The sequence below is a fragment of the Rhea americana genome, unplaced genomic scaffold (genome assembly GCF_003343005.1).
Source record: "Rhea americana isolate MKP2758 unplaced genomic scaffold, rheAme1 scaffold_1, whole genome shotgun sequence".
Lineage (NCBI taxonomy): Eukaryota > Metazoa > Chordata > Aves > Rheiformes > Rheidae > Rhea > Rhea americana.
The window spans coordinates 10,290,106-10,305,716 of NW_028185038.1; the positions used below are offsets into that span (position 1 = coordinate 10,290,106).

The 15,611-nt window shown below is 36.2% G+C and overlaps 1 protein-coding gene across 1 annotated transcript in view; it reads right to left on the reverse strand.

Moving 5' to 3' along the window:
• Nucleotides 1-15,611, reverse strand: part of LOC146601831 (protein piccolo) — a 124,469-nt gene that overhangs the window by 16,812 nt on the left and 92,046 nt on the right. The window contains exons 6-10 of the mRNA XM_085325745.1: nt 10,133-10,241; nt 9,442-9,509; nt 6,970-7,181; nt 2,102-2,152; nt 1,043-1,173 (exon numbers count right to left, since the gene is read on the reverse strand). Coding sequence (XP_085181871.1) covers nt 1,043-1,173; nt 2,102-2,152; nt 6,970-7,181; nt 9,442-9,509; nt 10,133-10,241 — 571 coding nt within the window. The remainder of the gene's footprint in view (nt 1-1,042; nt 1,174-2,101; nt 2,153-6,969; nt 7,182-9,441; nt 9,510-10,132; nt 10,242-15,611) is intronic.

Here is a 15,611-nt window from a genome sequence, read left to right on the forward strand (position 1 = left end):
TCACTTTCCTACTACCTTAAATAAGTTCAGAAATACATTTTTTAACAAACATAGATAAGTCTAAGAGCCTTTTAGAATGAGTGTGATTACACAAACAGAAAAGTTTGTTGGAATTTGTCTTTGCAAACTAAGGTCTGATCCATCAACTTAACTGCAGAGATATCTATTGTATCACTGAGGTCAGCAGAATTGCTATAACTACTTGTACAGCTACGCATACATACAACATCCTGCAGCTTTAGAGCAAGAAAAAAGCTATAATATCACTAATATGGAAGTATATTTTTAATGGAAAGCTACTCAGCTATGTATAATTATCATCAGAGCTTAAAAAACAGTCTGTGAAAAAATGATTAATGATTTGCACAGTCACTAAATACAAAATTACCAGAATTACTAAAACCACATCTTAGCTCTTAGCACTCATAAACAAAAAAACAAAACAACAGCAACAAAAAATCCCATGGAATGAATGCTTTCTGTCCAATATTTCTGACCTTTAATATTACACTGTAACCTTAAATCAAATTCAGTTCCTGGGATTGTGCATGTTTGCAAATCTACCCCAAATTCAGATTATCTGAGCTAAAGCAATAATTCTGTTTTAACCTTAACTTGTAGCTTCCTGTATTACAGTGTCACAGGACAACTTGTTATGAAACCCAGAATCCAGGCAATTCAATATGAATCAAAGACAGATTTCTAATAAGAACTTTGAGGTCCATTTATTTGGCATGTTTCAGCAAAACTCTGTCATTCTTTCAATACATATTTTTGCATGCATTACAATTTTGAAATAGGAAGATTAAAAAAAAAATAAATGAACAGATATGATCATGCTGCCTCTGAGGCAACTAACAAAATATGTACTTTATCCTGAGATTAGGATCTAGTTCTTATTTTTCAACAACTCATTAAAAAGCCACCATTTTTTCTGATCTTATATCTGCATTATAACTTTAACTATTCTGTTTATTAGTGACAAGCAACAAACACAAATTAAAAGAAAAGAAGTTTAAGCTGAAATTTATCCTGCACTTACCCTCTTCCTGGTAGAAGATAAACTTTAACAAAAGGGTCAGAATAGCCGTTGTTGTCTCTGGGAGCCAAGTTTCTTGCCTGAAGGATGTGGATAATAAGATTGCCAAGGTGTTTGTCATAGCTGATTTGAAGCTAGAGAAGGCATTAAAATACAGTTAGATTCTTCTTTTTAAATACTATTTTCTAAATGATTCAACCTGTTTAGAAATCCTTTGACAAAAAGTGAGGTTTAGATCTGTACTTTTGTGTGGAAATAACTATCTTAGCAGTTTCTCTCTCTTTTCACTGAATATAATGGGAAGCTAGATGGTTATATCAGATATTCAAATGAATTCTTCTTTCAGACTCCACAGGTATTGTTAAAAAAGAAGCACACAACCATATTGGTCTCTTTCATTCAGGGGAAAGCAGATGAAATTCAAGTTCTTGATATTCTGCTCTGCAACAGCCAGCTCACTAAGTAAGAATTATATGGACTTGGACTACCTACAGCCCAAGCCGTGGGAGGATGCTATAGTACCAGTAAAAGAGAAAGGGATGAACTAAGAAAGCGAAGGACAAAGCTATAGAAAATTATGCTTCTTTTGTTCTGCTGCTTAGAGTTCCACTGTTAAAAAAAGATAGAGTGAACTAAATTAATATAAGAGATAATCACAAATTTGGCATTGCATGGAAAGGAATACACTGCATTGCAATAAACCCACAACAGTCTTGGCTTAAATGTAGAGTCTCAGAATTTCAGAAGTAACGCACAGTAAGTGCCAAATGGCTAAAGATTATAATGAAGTTCACTGTATTTTTAGCCCTTTCAGGAAGAGTTGCATTTTTCATTCTTCTGTTTGTATTTCATATGCTGACATTAAAGAAAGCATGAAAATCTAGTACTGACTTACACCTCCTGTTATTTCACTTAATGACATTTCAAGGGGTTGCAGTTGAACAAGAAGTCACTTAATGGATAATTTTTTCTTTTTTTTTTTTTTTTTCAGAAAACTTATTCAACAGGGAAACATAGCACGGCCAGCAGCAACAATTCACATAGCAATAATTACATATTTACCTGAATTTCTCCAGTGATTGGATGGGAAGCAGACTTTGTAGCTTCAGTAGGCTGCCAAAGTAAAACACATAAATAAATACATAGGCATACACTCACAAAATTACACATATGAATCTTCGAAATAATAGATGATCTAAGTTAAAATTTTTAACAGGTTTTGTTTACATTGCTCTGTTACCATTTATTTTTCCAAAATGATTTGATTGTCTCCAATTTGTATGTTCAATAGTAGCAATTATGCTATTTCAATAATACTTAAATATTCTACTACAGTCATTTTCGTAGATCTCCCAAAGTACAGAATCAGACATCAACATTATTACAATCTCACACATTTATCACACAGGGAGACTTAGGGAGGGAGAGACACAACATTATCCTAGTCTTACAAAACTGGATGTTGTAGTCAGAAACCAAGTAACAGGTCAAACAACCCAGGCATATTTCTATAGAATGATGTGGGTTAGAACAGTTTAAATCAAGTTCAGGTGAGCGCGGGTAGAAAGAATGGAAAGATTGACAATAACTGAATATAACAACTCCATCCCAATTCATTAAAATGCTTTTTTCATTTATTCTGTGTTCTCTGATAATCAGTTCAACTATATCATTTCACCTTTAAATCCCTCCACTGATTTTTCATCTACTATGACATGAAATTTAAGCTTTATGTCCTCCCCTTCACAACTCTTTAAAATCTTGCCTGTTCCTGCCTATTCTCTATTTTTGAGCTTCTATGAATTGCTGACAAAAGCAATAAAATCCTCAGAGAATGTCTTTTTATTTCTTTTTTTCTTTTCCTCATGTTCTTCATGTCCTCATGTTTGAAGCATAATTTCATCATTTGCTTCAAATTCTGGACTCTCAACAAACGCTGTTCTGGTGCCCTTGAGCCATCTTGGACCTACCTATCTCTAATCTGCAAGCCATCAGTCAAGCAAGTAAGCTCTGTGGTTCTGTAGCAAGATTTGATTATTTTTGCATTCTCTCCACTTTTCCTTGGTTGATGCAGCAGAAAACAAAGGCTGCAAACAAGGACAAACTTACTATTCTCTGAAGACCAATCTAGAAACCATCCTTTCCTGCTTTTCCAGATGTGAACATCAACCTTATAGACTATTCTGGGCCATTTGGATTTCTTGCACTTTCTGAGAATACTAAAACTTGTCTGTTTTGTATCCCCATCGCTCCAAAGCTTACAGATTTTCTCAGGGTGTTAGATGATATTTTTTCTAAATTAGGCCAAAATAGAACCTGCATCTCCTTCACAAGAGCCCGTTGAAATCAGGGTGGCATACTACACCTTCCAGGTTTGCTATGAAGATGCATTCTCAGATCTGAGATGGACCAAAACCAATCAGAAAAATCCTAGCCAAATGCTCATGAAGCAGAAATAAAGGGAGTCATTCGAAACCTGCCTGCTGTTCATTTGAATGACCCCAAAGCCAGACTGTCTCCTCAAAATGCATCAGAGTTACAGAAGAGAGATCCCAGATGAGGCAAATTTCATACTCCCTATCTATATCTATGTCTGCTATCCTGTATGGCCTTATTTTTGTTTATTTGTTTTTACACACTTTATCTTGCCTTCCAGTCGTGTTTCTTTAAGAACAACAGCTTTTTCAGAAAAAGAGAGTTGATTTTGCTGAAACCGTATGTGCTGTTCAGAAGTAATTCTGATGGAAAATTTAGCTTTTCTTTGGTACCTACAAATCCTGTAAAAAAAACATAATTAATCTAGAAGCTCAAGAACATCACTAGGCCACATACAGTTTATAAATCATTTATCTAACCTGTACATATCGATAGCAAACAACTAAAACCTATTTGGTCCTTGAAAAAAAACTATTCAAAGAGAGAATTTTACTCCTTTTGACAAAGACAGTGAACTATCTGAATATCATGGAAACTCAGCAAGTAGGGCTTACATTTCTCATGCTTTACCTCTACAAATAGATTATATTGTCCATTAATAGTTCAGACTTCAGCCTATACTAGTGCTGATAATGCCAATGCTACAAACTAACAGGCAGTGAGCTATACATGTCTAGCCAATAACTGCAAGATATTCTAAATGGTCCGATTCCAGAACTCTGAATTAATCTCATTCACTCGAAATATCGTGTAATACAGAATGTCTCTTCCATCAAGTGGTGCTGTAGGAAGACTTGGACATAAGGGAAAGGGCATGGTGAGTTTGTGTTGGCACTTTCAAAGGTGGTTAAAGTGGAGTTACCCTTTAACTGTACCGGTATTTTGCCTTCATCTATATGTCTGTAAAAAATACAAGTGCATTTTTAAGTCCAGTCATTTCTATAGCATCATTAAATCTCTATATTCATTTATAAGGCTGTGATCCAGTATGTTAAATGGTTCATGTTCTATCTGATGTCAGCTGATTTAACATTGACCAAGAAGAACTAGCCAAATATTTCATAGAAACAAGAATAGTTTAGGCTGGAAGGGACCTCTGGAGGTCGTCTAGACCAATCCACAGCTCAGAGCAGGGACAAGTTTGAAGCTGGATCTGGATGTAAAAGCAGACAGGCAATTAGGTATCTTTATGAATCAGAGTCTCAGTGAAGATTATGAAAAGAAGGAAAAACAGTTTTCCTCTGGCTTCCCTAGGAGCTAGGGGATCTAACAGTTTAGAAAAACAGCCCATACTTCTTCAATATGAAAAGAAAATTAAAGGTTTCTAGAGTACATTTAATATCCAGGATCTAATCTGAATTATAGAATGATCTTGCACTTATAGGAACAGATCTGAGCATTGAGCTCACAGCTCCTGAAGATTAAGTCTACTCTGGGATGCAGAACCTAATTTCTTTTGATTTCTCTTTTTCCTCACTCCTCTAGTATAAGAGCTGGTGCTTTGCAATGCTGCCTGTCATGCCTGCTGGTGAAGGGTGTCGATACCATGATGAGGAAAACTCCTAATGCTAGGGTCTGGTGCTGGGCTGCTCCACTCTCTCTGGTGATGGGATGAAGCGCTCGATGTAAGGGACTGCACTGCAGAGTGTCAAAGACTCCTGCAACATTTTTGGAGTGTACATTCCATACAAAAAGCTTTAGAAAGAGGTTTTTACTGGCTAAAAATATGATCAGTAGCAAAAGCAAGTGTTGGCAGTTTGGATATTTATTCTGTCATGAAACTCTGACATATGTAAGGAATCAGTGTTGCAGCCTGACTAGAAAGGCTGTCAAGCCAAGGTAGAGAGTCTTCTGAGAAAGACTGAGCAGTCGCGTTCTCTTCTAGGAGATCTTAGCACCATTATAAACCCGGCATAGTGACAATGAACAGAACCTGTAGAAGTCAAGATCATGTATAGTGTTTATAAAAGGAATGACTTTCATTACAATTTTCAGAAACAAACAGAGAATGTTTAAATATTTACCTGAATAGTTTTGACTTTTGCATCCCCTATATGAAGGCATTTGTTGTAAATTTTTTTTCATCTTTAGGTGCCTCCACATAAATTTTCATATAAAAATTACTAAATCTCTGTGAACCAGGAAATGGAATTTATATGCCTTACATTAGATGATCTGCTACAGAGCCTCAGATGGGAACTTGCTCTTTTCAGGTGGACAGAGAGAGGCACCTCTCCAGGACGATGCTGTACAGCAGTGCTTTCTGGGTCTCCAGCCATTATTCAGGGAATTTAGGAGCCTGATTCCTCCAATCAAACTGGAACACTTTCAGTGTAGATACTGACATCTGTGCTAAGAAATCTGCACTTTCCTTAGACAGAATTTATCAAATCTCATGATAGGGGCAGCAAATCTGGACATAAGGATTTAACATGTAGGTCTGAATCACCTCAGAAAAAACAGTCTGTAAGAAATCTGGTCAGACAGAACTACTATCCTAAACAAAATGATCAGGAAATACCTTTATATTTTCTGAAAAAATGCCAGGGGATGAGGAGGGCATAGGGAGGAAGAGAGAGATTTTTGTATTTCTCTTCACATAAAAAGTTACTAAGTATATTGAGGAGCTAAGTGAAATGATGTGCTCTTTGAGCAAGACCATTTTCTATCTTTTGCTTGTACGTAATACTGCCACAATTCAAGTCACAATCAGCTTCAACCACAAAACGTACAACGGTACATCAATAACGTGGTGGGAATTCCCGGCTGACAAGATTCTTTTCAAATTTTGACAGCTTGAGGTGGGAATAACTATAGAGATAAAAAGACAGCTGGGAAGCACATTGTTTTACAATGGGAAGCCTTGCTTCCAACAGTAAGATAGCGAGAGGCTGAGTATTCAGGATAGTCATTTTATAAAAATCCAAACTTTCTATCTTGCAAATTGTACTAGCAAATGCAGTCTTTATAAGACTGATTTTTATTTTGGGTGGGGTTTTTTTTGGATGAAAATGTAAAAATATAATAGGTGACCCAATTCAGTTTTCACTGCAGAAAGAAAAGACTACTAAACTCTCACTTGCCCTCACCAAGTATGCAAGTGGGCACACAAGGAGAAAGAAATTCATTTGAGAAATATCAGTTTTTACTAATATAAGCATTTTTTTTGTAGTTAGTACCTCACCCATCAAGTAGCATACAGTTCAAAAGCAATACAAACAAAGACTGAAAGGGGAAATTATTTCATTTTAAAAGAGTAGTATTAAATTCAAGGAATCTATTTTCAAAAAGGGTCTAGTCTTGTATGACCTTGGATAAATCACGTAATCTTCTTTCCTTGCTTCTAAACGGTGTAACTTAACAGTAATACTCATCACTGTCAGGAAATGGATTTATCAATACATGTTATGACCTCTTGCTACATTAAGGAAGATAAAGAGGCAGTTATTCTTATGATCAGAATGATATTTCTACATAACTGAGAAGATTCTTACCTTACTGCTATGACGCTTTTTGCTCACTGAGGGAGAACCCGGCTGACCGGGGCTAGGAACAGCACTGGAGGTGGCAGAAGTGGTTCCAGAGTGGATGTGAGATCCCTTTTCCACTCCTGAGGAAGCAACCAAAGGGGTCTGCTGGAGAGAAACCTTTTGGAGCTCTGCAGCCAGCTGCTTAGGATCAACCCCTGGGGACTTCGTTTTATCTACTGGATTAAAGTAAAATAGTTTTGCATTAATAATAGCTAACACATCAGCTCTATCTTGCCACGGTACAGGAACAGGATACTGATCTTTACAAATTTTCATATCATTTATTTGTATAATTTGAGGATACAAAAGTCAGTCTATGAAAAACAGAGACTAAAATGAGTTTAAAACTTTAGGACTGTAAACAGAACAAAATGAATACAAATGCAGAACCACAACCCATATTCATCTTCCCTTATTATACACTCTTATATGCAGCATCTGTATTACGGTGTGTCTGAAATGAGTGGGGATAATTTAGCCCGTTGCTGACTCTCCCTTTCCTTTCAACAGACAAATGAGCCTACGTATAATAGGTGCTTTGAAGTACTTAGACCTAAAATGATATTCGGCTTAGCCTGCATTATAGATCCTCTAGTATTAGAGGTTTAAGGTCTTTACTACAGTCATTGATCTGGTTCTGTTAAAGATCAGGTAATACAAAATTTCTGCATATTTCTATCCCTAATTCACTGTTGTGACAACATCTGGCAGTTCGTTTGTTTGTAGTTTATTATATGTATTTTTTTTCCTAGAAACTTAAATTCTTTTTGGCCTGGACTGCAAAGTGGAATTAGCCTTATCCATGCTGGGCTGGATTAGGGTTAGAAGAAGGGAAAGGACTCTTTTCCAAAGAGAAAAAACAAGCCTAATAAAAGCAAAATCTCAGACCTACCTCAAAGCTCTGTCAGACTCAGTATTCATTTACAACTAATTTCAATAATATCAATGAAAGGTAATTTCACAGTAAAGGGGTAAATAGATACGAGGTGCTCCATGGCCACAAAATGGAGAATTTAAGCCAGCTAACTTGTGCACTGAGGTATAAAAGTGCAGCCACAAAACCACAGACCCCGGTATGGCGCCCTGAGAAGCTGGGTAAAACAACCATTTAATCTGCACTGAGCTGAATAAAGGGCTGCGTTACTAGTAATGCTGTGGACGCTGGTTCAAAGTTAGATTAGGTCTGACTATATAGCCTGCAGCCATGGTACTGACTGAGCAAACGGGAAACCCCCCGAAACAGCTGTCATCTTAGAAGTCGCATAACAACTTCGCACTAAGTACCTTCATATTATAGCTCCGTACCCTAGCAAATACAGTATTGCCAGCACAAGTAAGAGGGTACAGGCTTTGTGTTAAGCCAACACGGGCCTCGGGGCTTGTCAGGTTTTGTTTGGGCTTGTTTCGGCTTGCTGGGAGGTTTAGGCTGTTTAGCTGTAACAGAAACCGTCTAATGACCGGACGGCTGTGACCTCGTTTGTCTTAGTTATGCTTCACTTTATGTAATTGTGTGGTACAAGGCCTAATGTTAGTAATTTCCATATACATCAATATGAATAACAAGTAATTATGCTGTGCAGAATGAACTATTTATGACCCTAGACTCTATGGCTGTAGACTACGCAGCTTACAGTCGTACATGCCTCGGATGACAGCAAGACCTTGAAGGTTTGGGCGTAGGATGATAACTGAGGCCCTAGGGCTACCAGCAACTCAACAGTCAGTTACTGCTGCTAATCAAAACTTAGAAGCTGTGCAAAATCAATTTTTGGAGTAACAAAATGAACAAAAACAGTTGTATAACATATATAAAGAGTACAACATGCACTAAAGTCATACGTAACATAGAGTTGCAGATCAATGAAGAAAGGTGTGAAACATGCTAGAAAACATGTAAAAATGGCCTCAAGAAGACCCTGAAGTGGAGGAAATCGTCAACATCATGCTCCTCCTAGCAAGCAGGAGGATAAAACTCTCCCCACAAACATCATCCTCCTTCCAGCCAGTTCCTCAGGACACTGTCAACTGGCTGCAGTTCCCCAGACTGACATCACCGCTCTGAGAAGCAGTGGAAGGGAGAGCACAACACAGAATAAAAAGGTCGCTAGCAGGAGGTTTTCCTTGTGTAATAAATGTTAACTGCAGTATTTCTACTAAGATTTCCTTTGTATTAATTAGGTAATTTGGACTGTGTCAGTATCAACGGAATTGGACTACAACTAATACCTGTTTGTTGTATTTTGGTGTGCCATCAAGACTTTCAATTAGACCAATAATAAATTTTTGGTTTCATATGTAAAACGTGGTTCTTTTTTGCCCATAACAAGATTTCAAAGGTAACCATTGAGTTTACAGTGCTAATATCCTGGCCTATACCATATCTGATTTTAACTGTTCTCTAGTCCTTAAATATCAAAGGAGTGGCATATCACTTACCTGCCTTTACTGGGTCATGCAGTTCCAGGTGCTGGGGATTCTCAGAATCTGAAAGCATGTTGAGGTCCCTAAAGAAAGCAATGAAAAGCCTGAGACAAAAGAAACTCTTTCCTCATACCCTCATTATTGTATTAAGTAGATAAATGAATAGTGGTTCATGATAGAAAGCAGCTCCCAAGCATGGCCCCTCCTTAGCTGATATATATATTAGCAATGCTGTTAAAGTCAAAGAGCTGAGGAGAAGGGATTCTTTTAAGGTAAAATCTTAAATGGATTGAATGTGAGTTTACACTGGAGTACCTACATTTCTCATGATGCTTTCATCTGAAGGCTACGTATATCAATAAAAACCAAGTTAGCACAAAATTATCATCGTCTCTTAATGGTCAGTCCCAGTAAATTCAGTGAATTGGGTGTGAAAGGGAGGAGATTGTGGCCTGAAAATGGAGACAACCTCGTCTATAAAAGTAAAATTAGTAAAATGTGCCTCAACTTACATTTCTTTATAACTTTAAAAGAAAAAAGGACAAACATATAAACCTCCCAAACTCACACTGAACTCTTTTCCTAATTATTCCATTGGTGCTTCAGGGTAGCAAAGGTTCCACCTTAACAACTGTAAATAAATAAATAAATAAAAAGCCATGAAAAGCCAAAAAAAATGGAAACAGAAAGATGGGGAAAAACTCACAGTCTTACACATATTTCTGCTTCCCCACTCTGTTGAATAATAATACTTTGGACTTCTTCATAAGTTTTTCCAGTCAACGGGATGCTATTCCATTCCAGCACCTGCATTCCTGCGATGGCAAAACAGCACCAGATCAAGCACTTGTTTTTTGACAAAGGATCAGATAGTCTATTTAAAAAAAGATGATTTGATGTGACGTTCAGTGAATGTTGTTTAAATGGCACAAAACATTAGCAAAGTCCTTTCAGTTCATACTAACGAGACCTTTGCATGTTATGATCCCATCAGCTTCAACTTACCTGTACAAACAAGTTAGAAGCTAAATTTTCTTCTAACTCAAACTCAACATGCACTATTCACAGTCTGGGTTACATGATATCGAAAAACTTTTGCAATACCAAAAACATGCACACTGACCAATATGGCAAGAAAACAAACTGTTTTATATATTAGACATTTCCTGGCCAGGCATCCTCTTGGAAGTTAACTGTAGACAGTGTAGACCACTTGAGGCTCGAAATAGGACTAATTTTGTGAATGTGATTTGGCAATCCAAATTTCTCAACTCTGTGACTAAAAAAATATAAATAGATGAAGTCATTTTGGCTAATGGGTTTCAAGTGAAAATCTTTCTCAAAATTTCAAATATCAGCCTGGAAATATAAAAATTTAGGCTTAAATTTACTTCTACATCTTTTCTTATGAAGAAGATGACAAAGTGAGTGACAATAATTCATTCCAGAAGATAGGAAGGGAGTTATAATAAACAGGCTGAAAAATATTGAAAAGATCATAATTATAATATTCTGTGTATTTTTATTGTCTGTCCCACGACTGAGGCAGGACACTTGGTAAGGAGCAAGTTATCATGAACTAATCCACTGAATTCACTGTGGAGAAGTTTTATGCTCACTATTTGCAGAATCAAGTCCTCTTTCAATCATATTAGATATATTCTGATATCATGAGAAATCTTTGGGGTTACAGCAGAATATTTGCAAAGAACACTTTGCAGATTTATATTGGGGAGTTAGGGCTCTGGTTCTGAAAACTGTGCTCATATTTTGAGTAGTTAGTCAAAAGAAGAACTCCAGAGAGATTAACTTCTCATTAATGTATATAAGAAGATCAAAATCCAGTCCTCAGGCTCTAGAGTAACATTTTCTTAATGGCACAAATTATTGAATTTTTAATATTTCACTAAAAGCAATACATTACAAAAAAATCTGAAAACCACATCATCTGCACAGCAAAGAAAACCACAAACACTTAGCTTGCTATCACTTACACATATAAAATCAGGTCTTCACATGGGTTTTATTTTTATTTTGAGAATCCTGTGCTGTTGCATACAACAAATGGGAAAAAATGGAGTAAAATGGAGATAAACTCATAAGAAAACATGTTGTTAAATAAAATGTAATAATTGCTTGAAGAATAAAACAGATGAAATTATGTGATTATGAAAAATAAGAGAAATAAAGTTTGGAGTCTTTATTTATATTATACCATTTTCCATAGGATTCTATGCTTCAGAGTTTGAAGAATCAGATTTACTCATAACTTTTCTCAGTAAGAATTTAGCATTTTGTTCACAGCAGTCAGCTTACAGAAACACAGGCTGTGGAGAATGACTAAAAAGTAATGCTCAGAAGGCAGTAAAACCAGCTGCTTGCCGTCAAAATATTACTTCTCTAAAATTTAGTCCCTTTATTCAAAAGGACCCTTTATTCAGCCATTATTCAAAAGGATGATCTCACATTTGCTTTTTAGAGTGGATCTGATTCAGTTCCTCTGAAATAATAATTATGAATAAATGCTGTTCCTCCTCTGCCATATAAATATAACAACATGCACTCTGTCTTTAGAAGACTTCTATAAAGGAAAGAACTAAAGTTATTTGCAATGTATGCCCTCATAAAGCTAGCACAGCATAGGATGTTGAGTATGACAGTACAAATTCTTTGAGTAAGACAAAACAGGCTATTGCTTCCACATAGTAGAGGCAACAAACGAGAGAAGTGGAAAGTTTTAGATATTTGAGAAAATGGGTAATGTCTTTTTCTAGAAGAACCTTGCTGACAAAATGCATCCAGTTACTATCCTATGTCTATCACATACCACTTGCAGAGCTTATTGAGAAAATTTACAGAAGTATAGGCCCATGAGGCTGTCATCAACAAGTTGCTTTAACTTAAAAAAAGCAGCAGAGTGGTACTGCAATGCTGGGGCAGCTGGGCTCCTTCAGCTAGCAGGTCTAGTCTCATTTCCATTGATGAGTTTTGCTCTTGAGTGCAATGCCACCATGGAAAATCACAGCAAGGCCATGGGCAAATGAATGAAGAAGTAAGCTGAAAGGAAATTGAATCCCACCAGCCTTGGTTCATGCAGAGATCCACTTTACACTGTCAGTACAGAGGGAAATTGCTTTTTTTGAATGCCTTGTAGATTCACATATGTTCAAAATCAAAGCAACTTAAACAGGACTCAATTGTTCAGGCTGATAGCCAGGAAGCCTGGAAGAAAGGATTTTGAACAAGAAGTTGATTTGTGTTTTGTTAAGGAGTAACTACTAAATATTTTTTGCACCAAGATAAAGAAAAGAACAAAGAAAACTTAAAGGAAATGTGAGTTTTATCAATAAAAAGAGCAAAAAAGTACCAAGAAGTCACTGAAAAGCAGTGATATTAGGACTTTTCCCCTAGAAATAGCTATATCCTGCAACTGGTCTTTGGTAGCCAAGACATGCTATTCACATGCTATTTTCAGAACTTTATAGACTTCAAATCAAAAGGTTAGTGAACAAAAAACAAACTAGGAGAAGATGAGAAATCTTGCATTCTTTCTACTGATAGAAAAACTAATTTTTATCCTAATAACCCAATCCATAATGCTTGTGTTTCTAGATTTTTTTTTTTTTTTTTTAAGATTGGAACTGTTACTTCCTGCATTGATGGTGAGCTACAACTTACTTTTAGCAATATCAACTCCCACATTCAGCAGATCAGCTTAATTATACATCAAGACCTCTGCTAATCTCCACTGAGTTTACTGACATATGTCATGATTTTCTCAGTCTCTGTTTGGTATCTACTTTATGGTGAGATAGAGCATGGAAACAGAAGAGGTTTTTTATTTCCTGTTGAGCACTACAGGGTTATTCTAGAGAGAGAAACGCATACCTGCACAAATACCATGAAGATGACCACATTTAGTTAGATCCTTTCCCTTAAAAAAATGTGCTAAAGTCCTATTTTGAAAGAGAAAAACCTGTGGCAAATGCACTATGAGTTTGTTGTGTTCATATGCTCCTCACTAGTCATCTGCTACTGGTCACAGTCGGAGACATTAGCAAAGTCTCCATGTACCTTTGCTCTGACATAGTATAGCTATTATATTACAATTTACATACACTCCCGAAAGTATCACTAAAGCTCTATCTCAAAATTCCCTGTATTTGTCACAGTTGCTGTTCTTGGTGCTTAAGCTAAGGGCTTGCTGCTGAACTTACTAGAAGAAACATTTATTTAATTGCACCATTTATAGTACATCAGAAAGGTTCCTTTCATGAATCTAAGTGAGATAAACTCTTGTGCTTATTTGGCAGAGGTACTATATAGGGTGCACATAAAACCAGCTAGGCTGCATAGTCCACCAATAGAAGTAGAAAACTTTATGCGAGTTTATTGAAGGATGCGGTTGTCTTGCACCATCCAAATGACAAATTATCTTACATCATCACAATTCTGAATGCACAGAAGTCCACATGACAGGATGCTTTTAATAAACCATATGTAGAATGTTATTTTGCTATCACATTAAACTCTATATGGTTCTAACATACAATATGTACTTAATGGACACACTGTTTCCATAAAAACATAGCTCTAAAATGGTGCATCAGGAGATGGAATTATTGCTCCTGGTGGGAGGTCAGTGGTGACATAGCCCAGGTGAGGAAGAGGTACTCATTTCATCAAAATGGTCACAAGAAAGAGAGGGTGGAACTGTAAAGCTATATCATATCACTCTACTTTGTAATTATTTAATGCTTGATACTGCTTAAGATTGCCAGGCTCTTTTGAGCAACCAATAAAGTGTTAACTTGTATTATTTTTGCACAGGCATGAATAGACTAATTGTTTGCTATCTGATAAAAAGAAAAAAAAAAGAAAAATGGAGAACCAGTTTCTTTTTCTGACAATTTGAGTAGTTTTCTGACAGCTTCTGAAACAGAAGTTAAACACTGGTGAAATTTGAAGTGTATTTGTGGCAGTATACAGTCAAGGACTATTCAGAAACTGCTTCTGTCAACTCAGGATGAAAGTACTTGAAATAATTATCTGCAGTTACCTGTGTAGCATTCATCATGTTTTGTTGAGCTGGAAAAAAATTTGTTAAGATTTTTGGAAGGAGAAAAGACTTGGATACAGGTTTTTAATACTGTGGAAAAGAAGTGAGTTTGGGCTTAAACCCAGGGTCAGACCTGTGACCTTATAATGCAGTATAAAAGTGCTCAGGAGCCTTAACCCAAAACCAAAGATGAGAATTTAGTGTATTGAAGCTTTCTTGGATTGGTTATATGGTTAAAATTAGGATCTTCCATTTAAAGAATCTGTTAATTTTTAGTGTGCTAAACAACTAAGTCTTCTAATTGCTAGATGCAGAGACATAAACATTATATGTGGATCGACCGCTAGAAGAAAATGCTTACTGTGTAATAGTTTGCTCAGGCTTGTACAATAGCTGTTCAGTCTTGTGCAATGTTTTACAACTGCTCAGATGAAAAGTGCAAAATGTAGCTCATGGCTAACATTCAGCTACATGTATAAAATCAAGCACTTTTTAATCTTGGATGTTTTCATATATTTGAATTAATTTACAAGTATTGCAATATTGCAGATGTTGAAAGTAGTTAATTTTGCTTTCTGGTTGATGCTAGTGCTTCATACACTATATTCTAGCTCTAAATGTTGAAGAATGTGGAAACAGCCTATTTTAGGCATATCAGATCTACACTGTGATTCCTTGAAGAATTCACAGTACAGCTCCATGAACTGGAGCTATCCGAACCGGTCTATTTTGATATAAAGACATAATTGTTCGTTATGCATTGGAGCTCCTGTACTTGAGTGGATAGCTACTTAAACTACCTAGCTGCTTGTCCATAAACTGGAGAAATACCTAGTGATAACAAAAAAGCCTTCAATGTAAAATGATCAGAAATTAGTTTCACAGATATTATTGAAATGTGTGTGTATCTAAACCTCACAGTTTCTTTTAAAATCTTGGTTTGCATTCAATAAAAGTTAAATATAATTGCACCCTGAATCATGAATATAGTATTTTGAAGAAATTTAAACTAAAACATTTATACTTTGCTCTTGTAACTTTTGACCCAAGAATTAATACAAAAAGACCTGTTATTTTTCAGAGTATTTCTTACTACTTAAGTGCCATGCTACATTGCTGCAGAACC